The following is a 12,095-nucleotide window of genomic DNA, read 5'->3' as shown; positions in this document are numbered from 1 at the left end:
GCTGGAGCACTGGGATTTTCTTTGTGGATCTTAACTTGTTTCTTGCTAGATGAGGTCAATGCTGAACCCCAAATCCTCTTCCGCCCTGACTAGGCTCTCTCACCCCCTCCTTTGTGCTAAACCTGGAGAAAGGGTACCAGTTGGTCCCAGCACCCAGTGTTTGCCATAGAGTTAATGTTTAACTAAGGGCAATTCCAGTTCCTGGGGTCCTGGCCCTGCCCTGCCCTGCCCTGCCCAGCCCTTGGTGAGAGGGTGGAGGAGACAAAGGCTAATGCAGACTGACACTCATCTCCTATGGCATTATCTCTCGGAGTTGAGTGTAAACTGTCCCTGTCTCATCCAGATAGTAACCAACTCAACTGTCCTGTGTCTATGGCTAGGTATCAGTGTTCCCAGGGAATTTCTGTTAAGTACCTGGAGCCTCCTGGAACTATCTATACCACCTGTATCTTGGGTGTGGTATGGACCTGAAAAGAGATACTGTGATCGCCCTGGAAATCGGAATTGTGGAATCCACCTGTCACAGAATTTGAGGACCGCTGATGCATAATACAGAGAGAACTTGAGTATTTTTATACAACATATGAAATACTAACTGCTAGAAAAGATTAAAGGATCATTCCTAGCGAAGAAAAAGGCAGCATCCAGTGGCGTGGGATGGATGAAGGAAGGCAGGTGTCCTTCAAGATGGAAAGAGGAGTGTTAGAAGATACCTTACTCAGGGATTCTTTGTCCTCTATTTACCCTAACAATGACTGTCATGTTCCTCTTAATTGGTGTGTCTGGGTCTGAGACCCAAGAATGTGTATTCTGTGTCATCACTGGGGTGATTTTTAAATATGCCAAAGTTTAAGCACAGGAAATTACCAAGGCTTATAAGACAAAAGACCATTACCCATGATGCACCAACTCAAGACCTCCCTGATAGGGTAGGTTATCTGGGGGGGGGGGGGGGTGTAGGGTAGGCAAGGGAGCTGCCTCAATTATTTCGAAGATCTCGGAGTCTCAGCCTTCCTAGTTCCAATGCTGTCTATCTTTTCTCAACCTCTCTGTTTAGAGCAGTGGTTCCTAACCTTTCTAATGCTGCAACTATAGAATTATTCTTGTACTTTATAAGCTACTTTATAAGTTGGCTACTGTTGTGATTTGTAATGTAAATATCTGATATGTAGGCCATCACTATGTGACCCCTGTGAAAGGGTCACTTGACCCCCAAAGGGGTCTCAACCTGCAGGTTGAGAACCACAAGCATAGCACCCATTCTGCTTAGCTGTCTTTTCAGTTGTCTCTTTCTTTTACTTGACTCTTTCCTTCTAACCAGGGTCCATAAGGTCTGCTCTGGCTATTTGGCCCTCAAGGTCTGAGTAGCTGCTTGCAAATGCTTGGCTTTGATCCTATGTCTTCTTTGTATGGAAGGTGGGGCACAGTTCTTGGGGAACTCACATTGGGCAGACCTCAACTTCTCCAGGCTATCGTTCCAGCTTCTCTGTGACCAGCACATTGGAAACTCCCATGTTTGCTGTTGGTTGCATCAGAGAAGTTGCCGAATAGATGGGTTCCTTAGAGGAGAGCTGTCTCGTAAGAAATCCCTAGTCTATTCAGTCTCAGATTTCATATTTCACCAGAGCTGTGATGCCCTTGGCACCTCCCCTTCCCCTCCTCCACTGAGAGCCCTGGCCAGCAACTTTCCATTGCAGGAAACATCTGCTGGTGAGGCCAGGCTAGGCCTGGGGTTACTGCAGGACATTGGCCAGGCCCATCACCCAGATCCTGTAACTTGAAGCATGTGTGGGGCTCTGGCCTTGCCCGCCCACCAGCCCTGCCTCCCTCCCTCAGGGCCCAGTGACTCTTAACAAAGAAGTCATTTGCTGGCCAGTTGAAAGCAGCACGGTCTGGAGGGAAAAGGGGTGTGTACAGGGCTGGGATGAGAGAAGACCCTGTGTTGCAGCTAAGTGGTGGCCCTTTTTTTGTTTTTTTTTTTTTGCCTGGGTGAGAGATGTGAGTCACAGCGATGCTGGCCTGGCCCCGGGGAGAAAAAGCACACTGACTGAACAGGCCAATCTGTGAGGCAGATCTGGACTAAGGATCTGGGCTACCATGGGCCTCTTTGGAGCTTCTGATCCACTTGTGAGTCACTCGGCGTGTGAGTAGCCAGTATGGACTAGGCCTCTGGAGCCAGCTGTGCCTCATCCTGCTCTGGAAAGTTCGCCTGTTCACGTGGGGCTGCACTTCCGAAACTCACAGCCTGTGTTGTGTACCTTCCGTATCTATGTCGTCTGGCCTTACCCGGACTCTTGAGTGACTGCACCAACCAGGGAGTGTTGCCTGACCACACCCCCCACCTCGGGGCTGCCCCCTGACTGAAGACAAGGGAAGCATGAAGACTGGCCAGCCAGCCTTCTCTGAGAACCATGGTTCTTATATCTTTTCACTCGTGAGAGCTTGAACTGGGAGCACAGCTCTGAGAGAGGAAAGGATATCGGCCGGGGTTATATAGAAGGCAAGAGATTACCTTGTGTTCACAGTCCAGGCAAGACTCACTGTTTTTATTCTGAGGGAACCTGAGAACCAGCATAAGGACCAAGGTCCCTTGCCTGGGACATTTGTTGTGGGTGATGGAATCTCTGACAGAATCTGGGGTCCTCTGGAGCCTCCTGCTGGAACTGGACAGCCAGTCTCTGCTGTGGTACTTGAAGAGGCTTGCTGATGCACCTGTTGGTGCCGAATGCTACTGCTGGCATGGATCTGAGAAAATCCCAGCCGTGAGTTTGTGACCCGAATTCTCTGTGTCCCTGTGACTATTCTGTGCACACTCTCATGCCCCTCGTGGCCTGGCTGAGAGCGGCAGCTTTGACAATCCTTGAGCCAGAACTCTTTGGCCATTTTGTAGAGGTGAGCCTTGCCTCACCGTTGGAAGAGAGTGTTCTAAGAGTACACAGGAAGTGAGTATAGAGGATTAGGTTCCCCAGCATCGGAGGGGGCACAGGATTGTAAGCCAAGTATGCCCATCCAATGCGTCTTTGTGCTTTTAGTACAGGGAGGCTGGCCGATCGTCTACATCAACAGACAATAGAATGGAAACAGGTACAAATGTGAGAGAGGAAGCGTTCCTTATTCCTCCCCACTGCTATAGACGCAAAGGATCAATGCCTTTTCCTGCCTGCTTTTGGGAGAGATTGTACCTAGACTTCTGTATCTCCACCTCTGTGGGTTCCAGAGCTCTCATTGGATATGAAAGAAGCCTGGGGAAGGGGAAACTGTGGGTGGAATTTGGAACTTGGCATCCGGTACCTGGATGGCTAGTGCCCAGTTTATCCATGAGAAGGATTGGCAGGGTGGGGGGAGGGGGTTGGGTCGTCTCATGCAGGAACTTTGCAAAGACTCCTCTAGAAATGTGAGAGGCTAGCTACTGGGAGCCCTAAAGCAGGTGACTGTCCCCTCCCATGAGAATGCCACTTATTGGGAAGCCCTGTTGGCTTCTTTCTGGCAGGTTGGCTAGGACCCTTGTTCCATTCCCACTAGGTTTCCACATCCCTCAGGCAAGTTGCTTAGCCTCTGCCTCATGTTCGGCAAGTGTGAAGTCGCATACTGACATCTAGTCCGTGTGGCGTGTATGTGGTGGGCTTGTGCTTGCTCTTGGGTGGTTATTCATTGGACAGTAGTCTAGAAGGTGAGCCGGATATCGTGAGGAATATGAGTGAGGTTGTCAAGCAAGGGTTTCCTATGTGTGGATTCTGGTCTCAGGCTGGCTGACTGGGTGGGGAGCATTTGCATAGTGTTTAGTGATCCTTGGAGGACCATTACATCAGGTCTTTCCTAGCTGTAGAAATCATAGGATAGGTAAGATTCCAGATATCTTCCTCCTGTGGTCCGGAACTCTGGTTCAAGCACATATAGGAGATTTGGGAAGTTTGAAAATTATATGATAGCATGGTGTACTTTGGGAAAAGGTAACTGGGCCTCTCATATTACACATGTAAGCCAAGAATAAAAGCTTGAAATTCAAATTCTAGACAGATTGATGAGAAGTTTCTTTTTCCAGCTCTTCTCTGGTTTCTCCCTCTTAGCTTGCACCTAAACTGAACTCACCCAGTTTACTCTCCACCGTGCTTCACGGTCCCCTTCCTGTAGTCAGAGCGATAGGCAGTAGCTCAGGCTGGCAGCCTTTGGTTCAGATGTGAGCAGTCTCCAGACTCTGTTCCCACGTGGTTCATTTTGCTTCATAGAAAGTTGAAACATGAACCTGCGAAGTGTCCGTCCATCACCAGCTGTATGCCTGTGAAATTCTCAGGGAAGTGGGTGAGAGGGTAAGAGGCCAGAAACCACACATGTCACTGCCAGCAGGACAATCTGTTCCTCAGGCATGGGTCTCTGGCCAAGGGTCAAGAGCCGTGTGTGTGTGTGTGTGTGTGTGTGTGTGTGTGTGTCTGTGTGTGGTGTGTGTGTGTGTGTGTAAGTAGGTCAGCACATGGCCTGGCGGAATACAGAGGTGCCTCTAACCTCATGTGTGGCTCTCCCTAGGTTGCACATATTTTGTTTAGTCCTAGCTGTCCTGAAACTTGCTCTGTAGACCAGGCTCGTCTTGAACTCAGACTGGCTGGTTGTACAGTCTTTGCATAATCCTAGAGAGTCATTCATCTATAGCCACCCTTCTTTTTTTTTTAATTTGCATTCATTTGTAAAGTATTTTTTTATAAGATTCATTTTTATCTTGTGTGCCTGCATGTGCATCTATGCGAGGGTGCCAGATTCTCTGGAATTGGAGTTATAGACGGTTGTGAACTGCCATGTGGGTGCTGGGAATTGAACTTGGATCCTCTGGAAGGGCCACCAGTGCTGTTAATTGTTGAGCCATTCCTCCAGCTCCCCATCCCTTAAAGAAAATACTTTTAAGACTGTATTCTCTGATAGGTCAGAATCCCCCACTCTTGGACTGGCTGGTGGGGTTTCTAAGGAAGCTTGCTTAGCTAATCTGTGGGAGCGAGCCTGCCTGCAAGGGATACACACATTTTTTTTTTAGATCTGGTTCTCTATTTTGTACAAGTCCCTGGTCCTCTCCTGACTCCTAGGGTTTATGGAGAATATACTCTCATCTTGGAGTCTGCCACTTAGGGCTGGGTGCCCTTGGGCATGGGGCTTTTCTCTTGCCTTGGTTTCCTCGTAGATGGCTTGGTAAGATTAGGGACAGGAGTGTCATGCTTCTGTACCAGATGTGCTTTTAGCGTCACAGCTCCCCCCTCCCACCCCGTTACTGGAATGTTTTTCTTAGTGCCATGTTTTATGTTTTTTTTAAAAGTCATGTCTTTAGCTCACTGTGTTAGTCATAACAGACTTCGAGAAGTACACAGCATTCAGTCATCTTCCAAGTCCTGCTGAGATGAGAGCTAGCATGGCCCTCAGGTCCTTTCCACTGCCAAGGGAGAGCTGGCAGAAAGCAGGGCAGTGATAGCTGTCATCTTAGGCCTGGAATCACTTGAAGGTTTCCTTCCTCGCTGTCTGTCCTTAGAATATATGTGGGCCCCAACTTCACAGATCTCATTGACCAACACTGAACGGTTTTTCAGGACCAGATCCTTTATGCTATTTGTCCATGCCCCTTTCTTCACTTGGCCTCCCAGAGACTATGGGAAGAGAACTTATCTTGTTGTCTTTCCAACACACAAGCATCCACCAGCCTCTACCCCAGCATCCGCTATCTCTAATCCTACAGTATGTGGGTACATTGCCCTAATCTTGGCTGTTGTCCTGCAGGTGCTAAGCCCCACTTACAAGCAGAGAAATGAAGACTTCAGAAAGCTCTTTAAGCAACTTCCAGACACGGAGCGCCTCATTGTTGGTGAGCTAGTAACCTGGGAAGGGGCCAACCAGGAAGTCTGGGAGTTCCAGAGAACACTCAGGCTGCTTGCTTCTGACCAGAGGCTGAGAGCCAACACAAGCAAGCAGGTGGAGCTGGCCACATGGCGAATAAACATCTGTAACACGGACATCTTGAGTCCCAGATCAAGTGCCATGCCTGAGGTCCCCCTTGAGAGCCTACCCAGGAGGGATACACTTAACTTCTGCACGTGGCTGCTCCTTAGAACTGATTGCCGTCATGGTAGTAAAAGGTTGGAAATCAATGAAACAGCACTGGCCTTTTTAAAAATCCTGCCAGTCATTGGCTGTCATACTGATTCATTATCCTGCCACCAGGCTGTAGCGTCCTTCATCCCTTGTGTGTTCTGATCATAAGATGTCAGAGACTTCTGTGGCTGCATAGCTAGTCAGCAGCAGATGGCTGGACTCCCCCCGGTGCTGGAGGGAGGGATGGTATGCTCATTGTACACTGGTTGGCTGAAAATGTCTCCTGCCTCTGAACTTCGAATCCTGCTTCCTACATAGATTACTCTTGTGCACTCCAAAGAGACATCCTTCTTCAGGGCCGACTCTACCTCTCAGAAAACTGGATCTGCTTCTACAGCAACATCTTCCGCTGGGAAACCCTGGTACAGAGCTTGGACTTGGGTTGGTGGGGGATCGTGTGGGACGTAGGTGCTGCATCTCAGTGGTGGTACACTTACCTAGCATGCACAAGGCTTCTCTGTGCTTGGTCCCCAGAATTGGAAAAAAAAAGAGGAAAAAGCCCCAGACTTGTTCCTTTGGGCAGTCATCTTGGCCATGACTGTGCAAGCCACCTTCATTTTCTTCATTTGCTGACTTTGTGTTTTTCCCAAGCTTTTACATTATGTATACTGGTTTTCCCCCATAATAGAGAAGGTTTCTCTGTGTAGCCCTGGCTGTCCTTGAACTCACTTTATAGACCAGGCTGGCCTTGAACTCAGAGTTCTGCCTGCCTCTGAGCCATCGCCTTCTGGCTGTATTTTATGTTGTTAATACAAGCCCATGACTGAACACTGGATACCCAATTCTGAGCTCCAGTAGTGGCATCTCTTCTGCTATGTATATCTTTCCTATCTCTTGGGTGCGAGGGGCAGCAAACCAAAACAAAACAAACCAAAACAAAAAAAAAAACAAAACAAAACAGAAAAAAAAAAAAAACCCAAAGCAAAACATTTTTCTTTGGCTAATGTAGATAGCTATCTGATGTGAGTTACAATAGCTAAGTAGGAAGGATATTGGCTGTAGAGCTCAGAAGAATTTTATTAACTATGATTTTAGATTGGTTTATTTTTGCCTTTGTTTCCTCATCTTTTAAAATAAGATGGAGAAAGATTACTTAGATGGCATCATAAGACCATCCAGTGCCAATATTCTGTGGTTTTATAAGCAGAATAATGGCAGGTCCAATGCCCATGTAGCAGGTTGTAGAGTCTAGGTACCCTTAGCTGCAGATAAAGTCTAGATGTTCCTTAGTGTGCAGTCTCTGTGACATTAAGGTTTAAATTATATGATCTCTAAATTGGTCCCTTCCAGGCCAGAGGTATGAGAACCATGATTTGATTTTGCCTGGCAACTAATAGTGCCATATAAACAGTCCTTGCCCGATTGTACTAATACCCTCTTTTGCTTGTTACTCATGCTCTGCTACCATGGGGATGCCAGCTGACAGTCCGTTTGAAAGATATCTGCTCCATGACTAAAGAGAAAACAGCTCGCCTCATTCCCAATGCCATCCAAGTCTGCACTGATTCAGAAAAGGTAAGTGTGGTCAACTTTGGCCTCTTGTACCTATGCACCGTCCACATCCCATGTCCTGTGCCCCCACTCCTGTCTTCCTGCCCTTAAGTCACCTTCCACTTTAGACTAATGGGCTTGAAGTGGCAGGCAGTAAACGGGGTATGATTGTTCTAGAAAATATTCTGGGGTGAGCAGAGTGTTTTGAAGGCCAAGCAGGGGTTATGGCAGCATGTTAGAACTTTGAACTTTGAGCTAGAACACCTGATTTTTGAATCCTGTGACTATGTGACCATAGACTATATTGGACAGCCTGCCTTCATAATAGATTTAGCTGAAGGTTGTGGGTCAGTAGTTGTGTCTCATTCCACTTATGTAGTATCCCAGCTGGCCTCTTGCCCAGTTCTACTTGGTGAGCACAGAGCATTTATATTTTGGGGGACACAATTTAGAGCTAGAATTTAAAAAAACACAGAAGAAAGTCAGTAAACTATTGAAGAACTTGGTTACAGTGGACACCTAGAGACTTCGGGTACCTAGGTCCCCGGGGTGCTAACAGCTTTGGATAACTGGCACTCAGTCACATTTGAGCATGAGTGTCTTCACTAAAAGAAAGGAGTATTTCCATTCTTTCTGTTTCTCTGCATCTTCTGCTCCAATCTAGCACTTTTTTACTTCATTTGGAGCCCGGGACAGGACGTACATGATGATGTTCCGGCTCTGGCAGAATGCTCTCCTCGAAAAGGTGAGTACTGAAGGAGAGGTGGACACAGAGCCCCTCGAACCAGGAAGCTGTTTTCCGCTGATACTTGCTAAGAAAGGGGACATCAGTGTTCTCCAGTGGAGAGTCAGTGGGTCTGTTACCAGCCCTCAGACCTTATAGCCTCAAGATGTGTGTGTGTGTGTGTGTGTGTGTGGTTTTGATTTTAGATTTTTGATTTTGTTATGGTTCTTTTGAGAGAGAACAAAAGAGGCAGTGCATGGATTTAGGTGGAAGGGAGAGTTGGGAAGGATATGGAAACAGGGAGAAGGGATATGATCAAAATATTAAATACATTTCATTCCAGTAAGTAGGTAAATAAACAGACTGACAGACAGTCAGACAGAAACATAGGTAGGGGGGATTGGCGATGTCCTTCAGCCTGGGGAGGCCATCTACCCACAATGTTCTTCTCACTTGGATATTGTCCCAGTTGGGATGTGCTTTTATTGTGCTATTGGCCATCCCTAAAGGAGCCCATGGTTCTGCCACTAGTCATCTTGACCCCAGTTCTGAGCAAAGTCAGCTCTCTTGTGAGACTTTCCCAGCACTGTCAAGAATAAGGCACCTGTGACTTTGGGTACTTTAGTCCCACTGCATTATACATCTCTAGGGAATGGGTAGGCAAATGGAATGAAGCAGGAAGCTATAGAAATGAGTGTTGTTAAGGAAGCAGGTTTTTCTATCCACAGAACCCCCAGAAACAAAGCCTGCCATGACAAGATTGTGCCAGGCCACATGGAGCAGCACTGGGGTTGGTCATGCTGTAGAAATATTTAATCTCAACTCAGGATTTCTACGTTGCCTTTGAACATTAGTTTCCAAATAAACACACACAAACTTTATATTTTTAAGAAACTTTAATCAGTACAAGAGCTGGGCAGATATAGATCTCTATGCTATTATGTTTATTTCCCAGCCAGTAATCACATTATATAATTTGCCATGTTTCATCTGGGCTGCTGTGAATGCCAATTAGCCAACCCCCATGGCCATTAGGAAATTCTTACTCCATGGTGCCTTCTCCTCTCTTCACTTTCTTTTTTCTACTTCATGGTTCTCCAACCCCAACTCTGGGAACGTTAACCCCACCTATGTCTCTTTTGCCCAGCTATTGGCTGTCAGCATCTTTATTCACAGATCCTGGATAACTTGGGGGGGGGGTAAGGTCACATAGGATCACCTGAGTCTGTTCATGGTCTCTGGAAGCAACCAATATTTAGCATAACAAACAACCAAATCTCAATAGGTCAGGAGGCAAAGGGGCAGAAGAATGGACAAGAACCTTTCCTATGGTCTCCTGGGATCAGCTAGGGAGGCCAAGTGATGTAGGCGTAGGATTAGCCACTGGAGGATTTTCTGTAATTGCCCAGGATCCAGTTTTAGGGTACCTGGTCTTGATCGAGGTAACTGGTCAAGCTGGAGAAGGGGGATTTCTGCATATATGTGAGTTGTTTCTAAGAACTTGTTAGTCCTGAGAGAGTCCATCCTGGTCAACAAGACACTAGGTCTCAGAGAATTTCAATAATGAAAAACAAAACAAAACAAAAACCCCCTCAGTTTAGATAGCCACCAGCTGACGGCTGATGTGTCTTGAGTTAGGTTATAAGGAAACACAGATGGAATATTACACCTTATATCCATAGAGAGTTCCTACTTTTGAAGATGTCAGCTGTTGGGAGATTATCCAGGCTAGAGAAAAAAAATCCCTACATATAATATATCCCTTCAACTAGGTTACCATGTAATTGACAAGAGTGTATTAAATGTATCTATCTTGACTCTAGCCTGAGCTAATTGTTATCTGGAGAAAACCCAGTAAATCAATTCTTATCTACAGTTTCTTCTAATTTGAATCTCTAGGAGCCCTGATAGAAATCTTGATTATCTTCCAAAATAACTCTTATGTTGTCTAGTGAGGGTCTGCTAACGGTGCTTGTCCTGACTATGTGGATTCGAGCTGAGCCAGGCAGAACTGCTCAGGGGGAGCAAGGAATGTGAATCGTGGAGCAGGCTAGAGTAGCATTTGACAGAAGGCAGGTGTGTCCCTGGCAGGAAGAAGGGTGTCTACAAAGGCTAGGGATAGGAGGGGAGATCTAGATAAAAGATCTTAGTCATCATGGAAAGCTAGCCCTCAACACCTGCTGGTCCAGAGACAGGATCCAACTGTCACTGTGCATGGTTCTACTAAGTCCAAAACCTGGAAAGCTGACTCAGGGTATCCTTCTTGACGCCTAAACCAGTCCTTCAAAGTGTGGATCTGGAGGTCGCTCCCATTATTTAGAAGGTCTCTTATTATAAAGATTCTTGCATGTTTGGTTTTTTTCCTTAGTTATTGGTCGTACCTGCTTTTCTTACACACTTGTCCTTTTCACATACTTGTTGGTCTCACCTTCCCTTCTTCCCTTCTTCCCTTCGTCCCTTCGTCCCTGTCTATAATCACTCATGGTCTCCACCCATGACCTTAGTTTCTTTGATGTTCCTATGCTTCTCTCTGGAAATTGTACCCTATGGAAACTAGCTTCTCTTAGGACCTTGTTTTTAAAGAAGACAAATAGATATACTCTCCATAAGGAAACACTGGAAATTACATGGCATTGTGCACAAATTGATCACCCCTCAGAATAAAGAAGGAAATATTCAGGTCATTAGGAGAAGGTCTGCTAGGATGACCTTTAACTTCTGTGGTGTTGCAAGACTGAGTCAGGGCACCTATGGGTGTTCAGAGATAAGTGTGACCCTAGGTTTTCATAGGTTTCTTCCACTTAATCCTGGACCTCATCAGTAGGAGGAGCGAGAGATGGGGTGCGTCCCAACCTCAAAGGGCCAGTTAATCCCTCTGTTGAAGGCACAGGCCAGGAAGGTCCATGTCCTTGACTTTGTCGTAATCTACATTTTCAGGCAGGAGATTAACATCTGACAGGGACAAGAGAGGTGAATGGTGTTGTCATAGAGACACCCTCTATACAGTTCGGGGAGAGAGCCCATTGGCTCCTTTCCCCACAAGGGGCTAGCCTGGCTTGGAGCTTCTGTGCAGAATGGCAGGGCTGGAGGGAGGGAGGATCAGAGTCATGGCTCTTATCTCCTACAGCCCCTATGTCCCAAGGAGCTCTGGCACTTTGTCCACCAGTGCTACGGGAACGAGCTGGGCCTAACCAGTGATGATGAGGACTACGTGCCTCCAGATGATGACTTCAACACAATGGGGTGAGTGCGGCCTTGGGTGAACTTCCCAGAGGACATGGGGATCAGAATGACAGTGAGGACATCATTTGGAAAATGGTATCGGAGTAGCACCCTATAGGAAGCATTGGAGGGAACCAGTGCTTCTTGCAGAGGGAACAGTAACTGGACCATGTGGCTATCTAAGTGGTCAGAGATGAAACCAGCAAACCAAGGGAGCAGAAACTAGTAGTCTTTTGGCCAAGGTGACAATTGGCTTTAGGAAAAAAGAGATGGGTATGTTTATAAGAGACAGTTGATAAGTTCTGACTTAGCATCTAAACAGGACCAGTCTGCCTTCTGTGTTAGACATACACTCAAGTGGAAAACAAGGGGGAACCTGTTCAAAGGTTGCTAGATGATAATTTAGAGGAAAGATGTTGGTAGTGTTTTGGACCAGGAAGGTTGCAGTAGGTCTTACAGTAATTGAAAGTTCTTGGTGTATTTTGAAGGATTTGTTGATGGCTCAGAAGCAAATCCCAGGTTGGTTTAAAGTGTG

At 46.7% G+C, this 12,095-nt stretch overlaps 1 protein-coding gene across 13 annotated transcripts in view; it reads left to right on the top strand.

Annotated features, from left to right (window-relative positions):
- Gramd1b (GRAM domain containing 1B) overlaps nt 1-12,095 on the top strand; it is a 169,499-nt gene that overhangs the window by 140,036 nt on the left and 17,368 nt on the right. For 11 of the 13 annotated variants that reach the window (XM_029482064.1, XM_029482063.1, XM_029482062.1 and 8 more), the window contains 5 exons: nt 5,752-5,836; nt 6,382-6,485; nt 7,543-7,638; nt 8,279-8,359; nt 11,466-11,581. In XM_029482064.1, the coding sequence (XP_029337924.1) occupies nt 5,752-5,836; nt 6,382-6,485; nt 7,543-7,638; nt 8,279-8,359; nt 11,466-11,581 (482 nt within the window). Of the gene's footprint in view, nt 1-1,997; nt 2,763-5,751; nt 5,837-6,381; nt 6,486-7,542; nt 7,639-8,278; nt 8,360-11,465; nt 11,582-12,095 lie in introns of those variants that run through there. The other 2 variants (XM_029482071.1, XM_029482069.1) reach the window with 2 other exon arrangements.

This window comes from Mus caroli, chromosome 9, assembly GCF_900094665.2.
Source record: "Mus caroli chromosome 9, CAROLI_EIJ_v1.1, whole genome shotgun sequence".
Taxonomy (NCBI): domain Eukaryota; kingdom Metazoa; phylum Chordata; class Mammalia; order Rodentia; family Muridae; genus Mus; species Mus caroli.
Note: the sequence above shows the minus strand (reverse complement) of the source record. Positions and strands in the feature narration are given on the sequence as shown.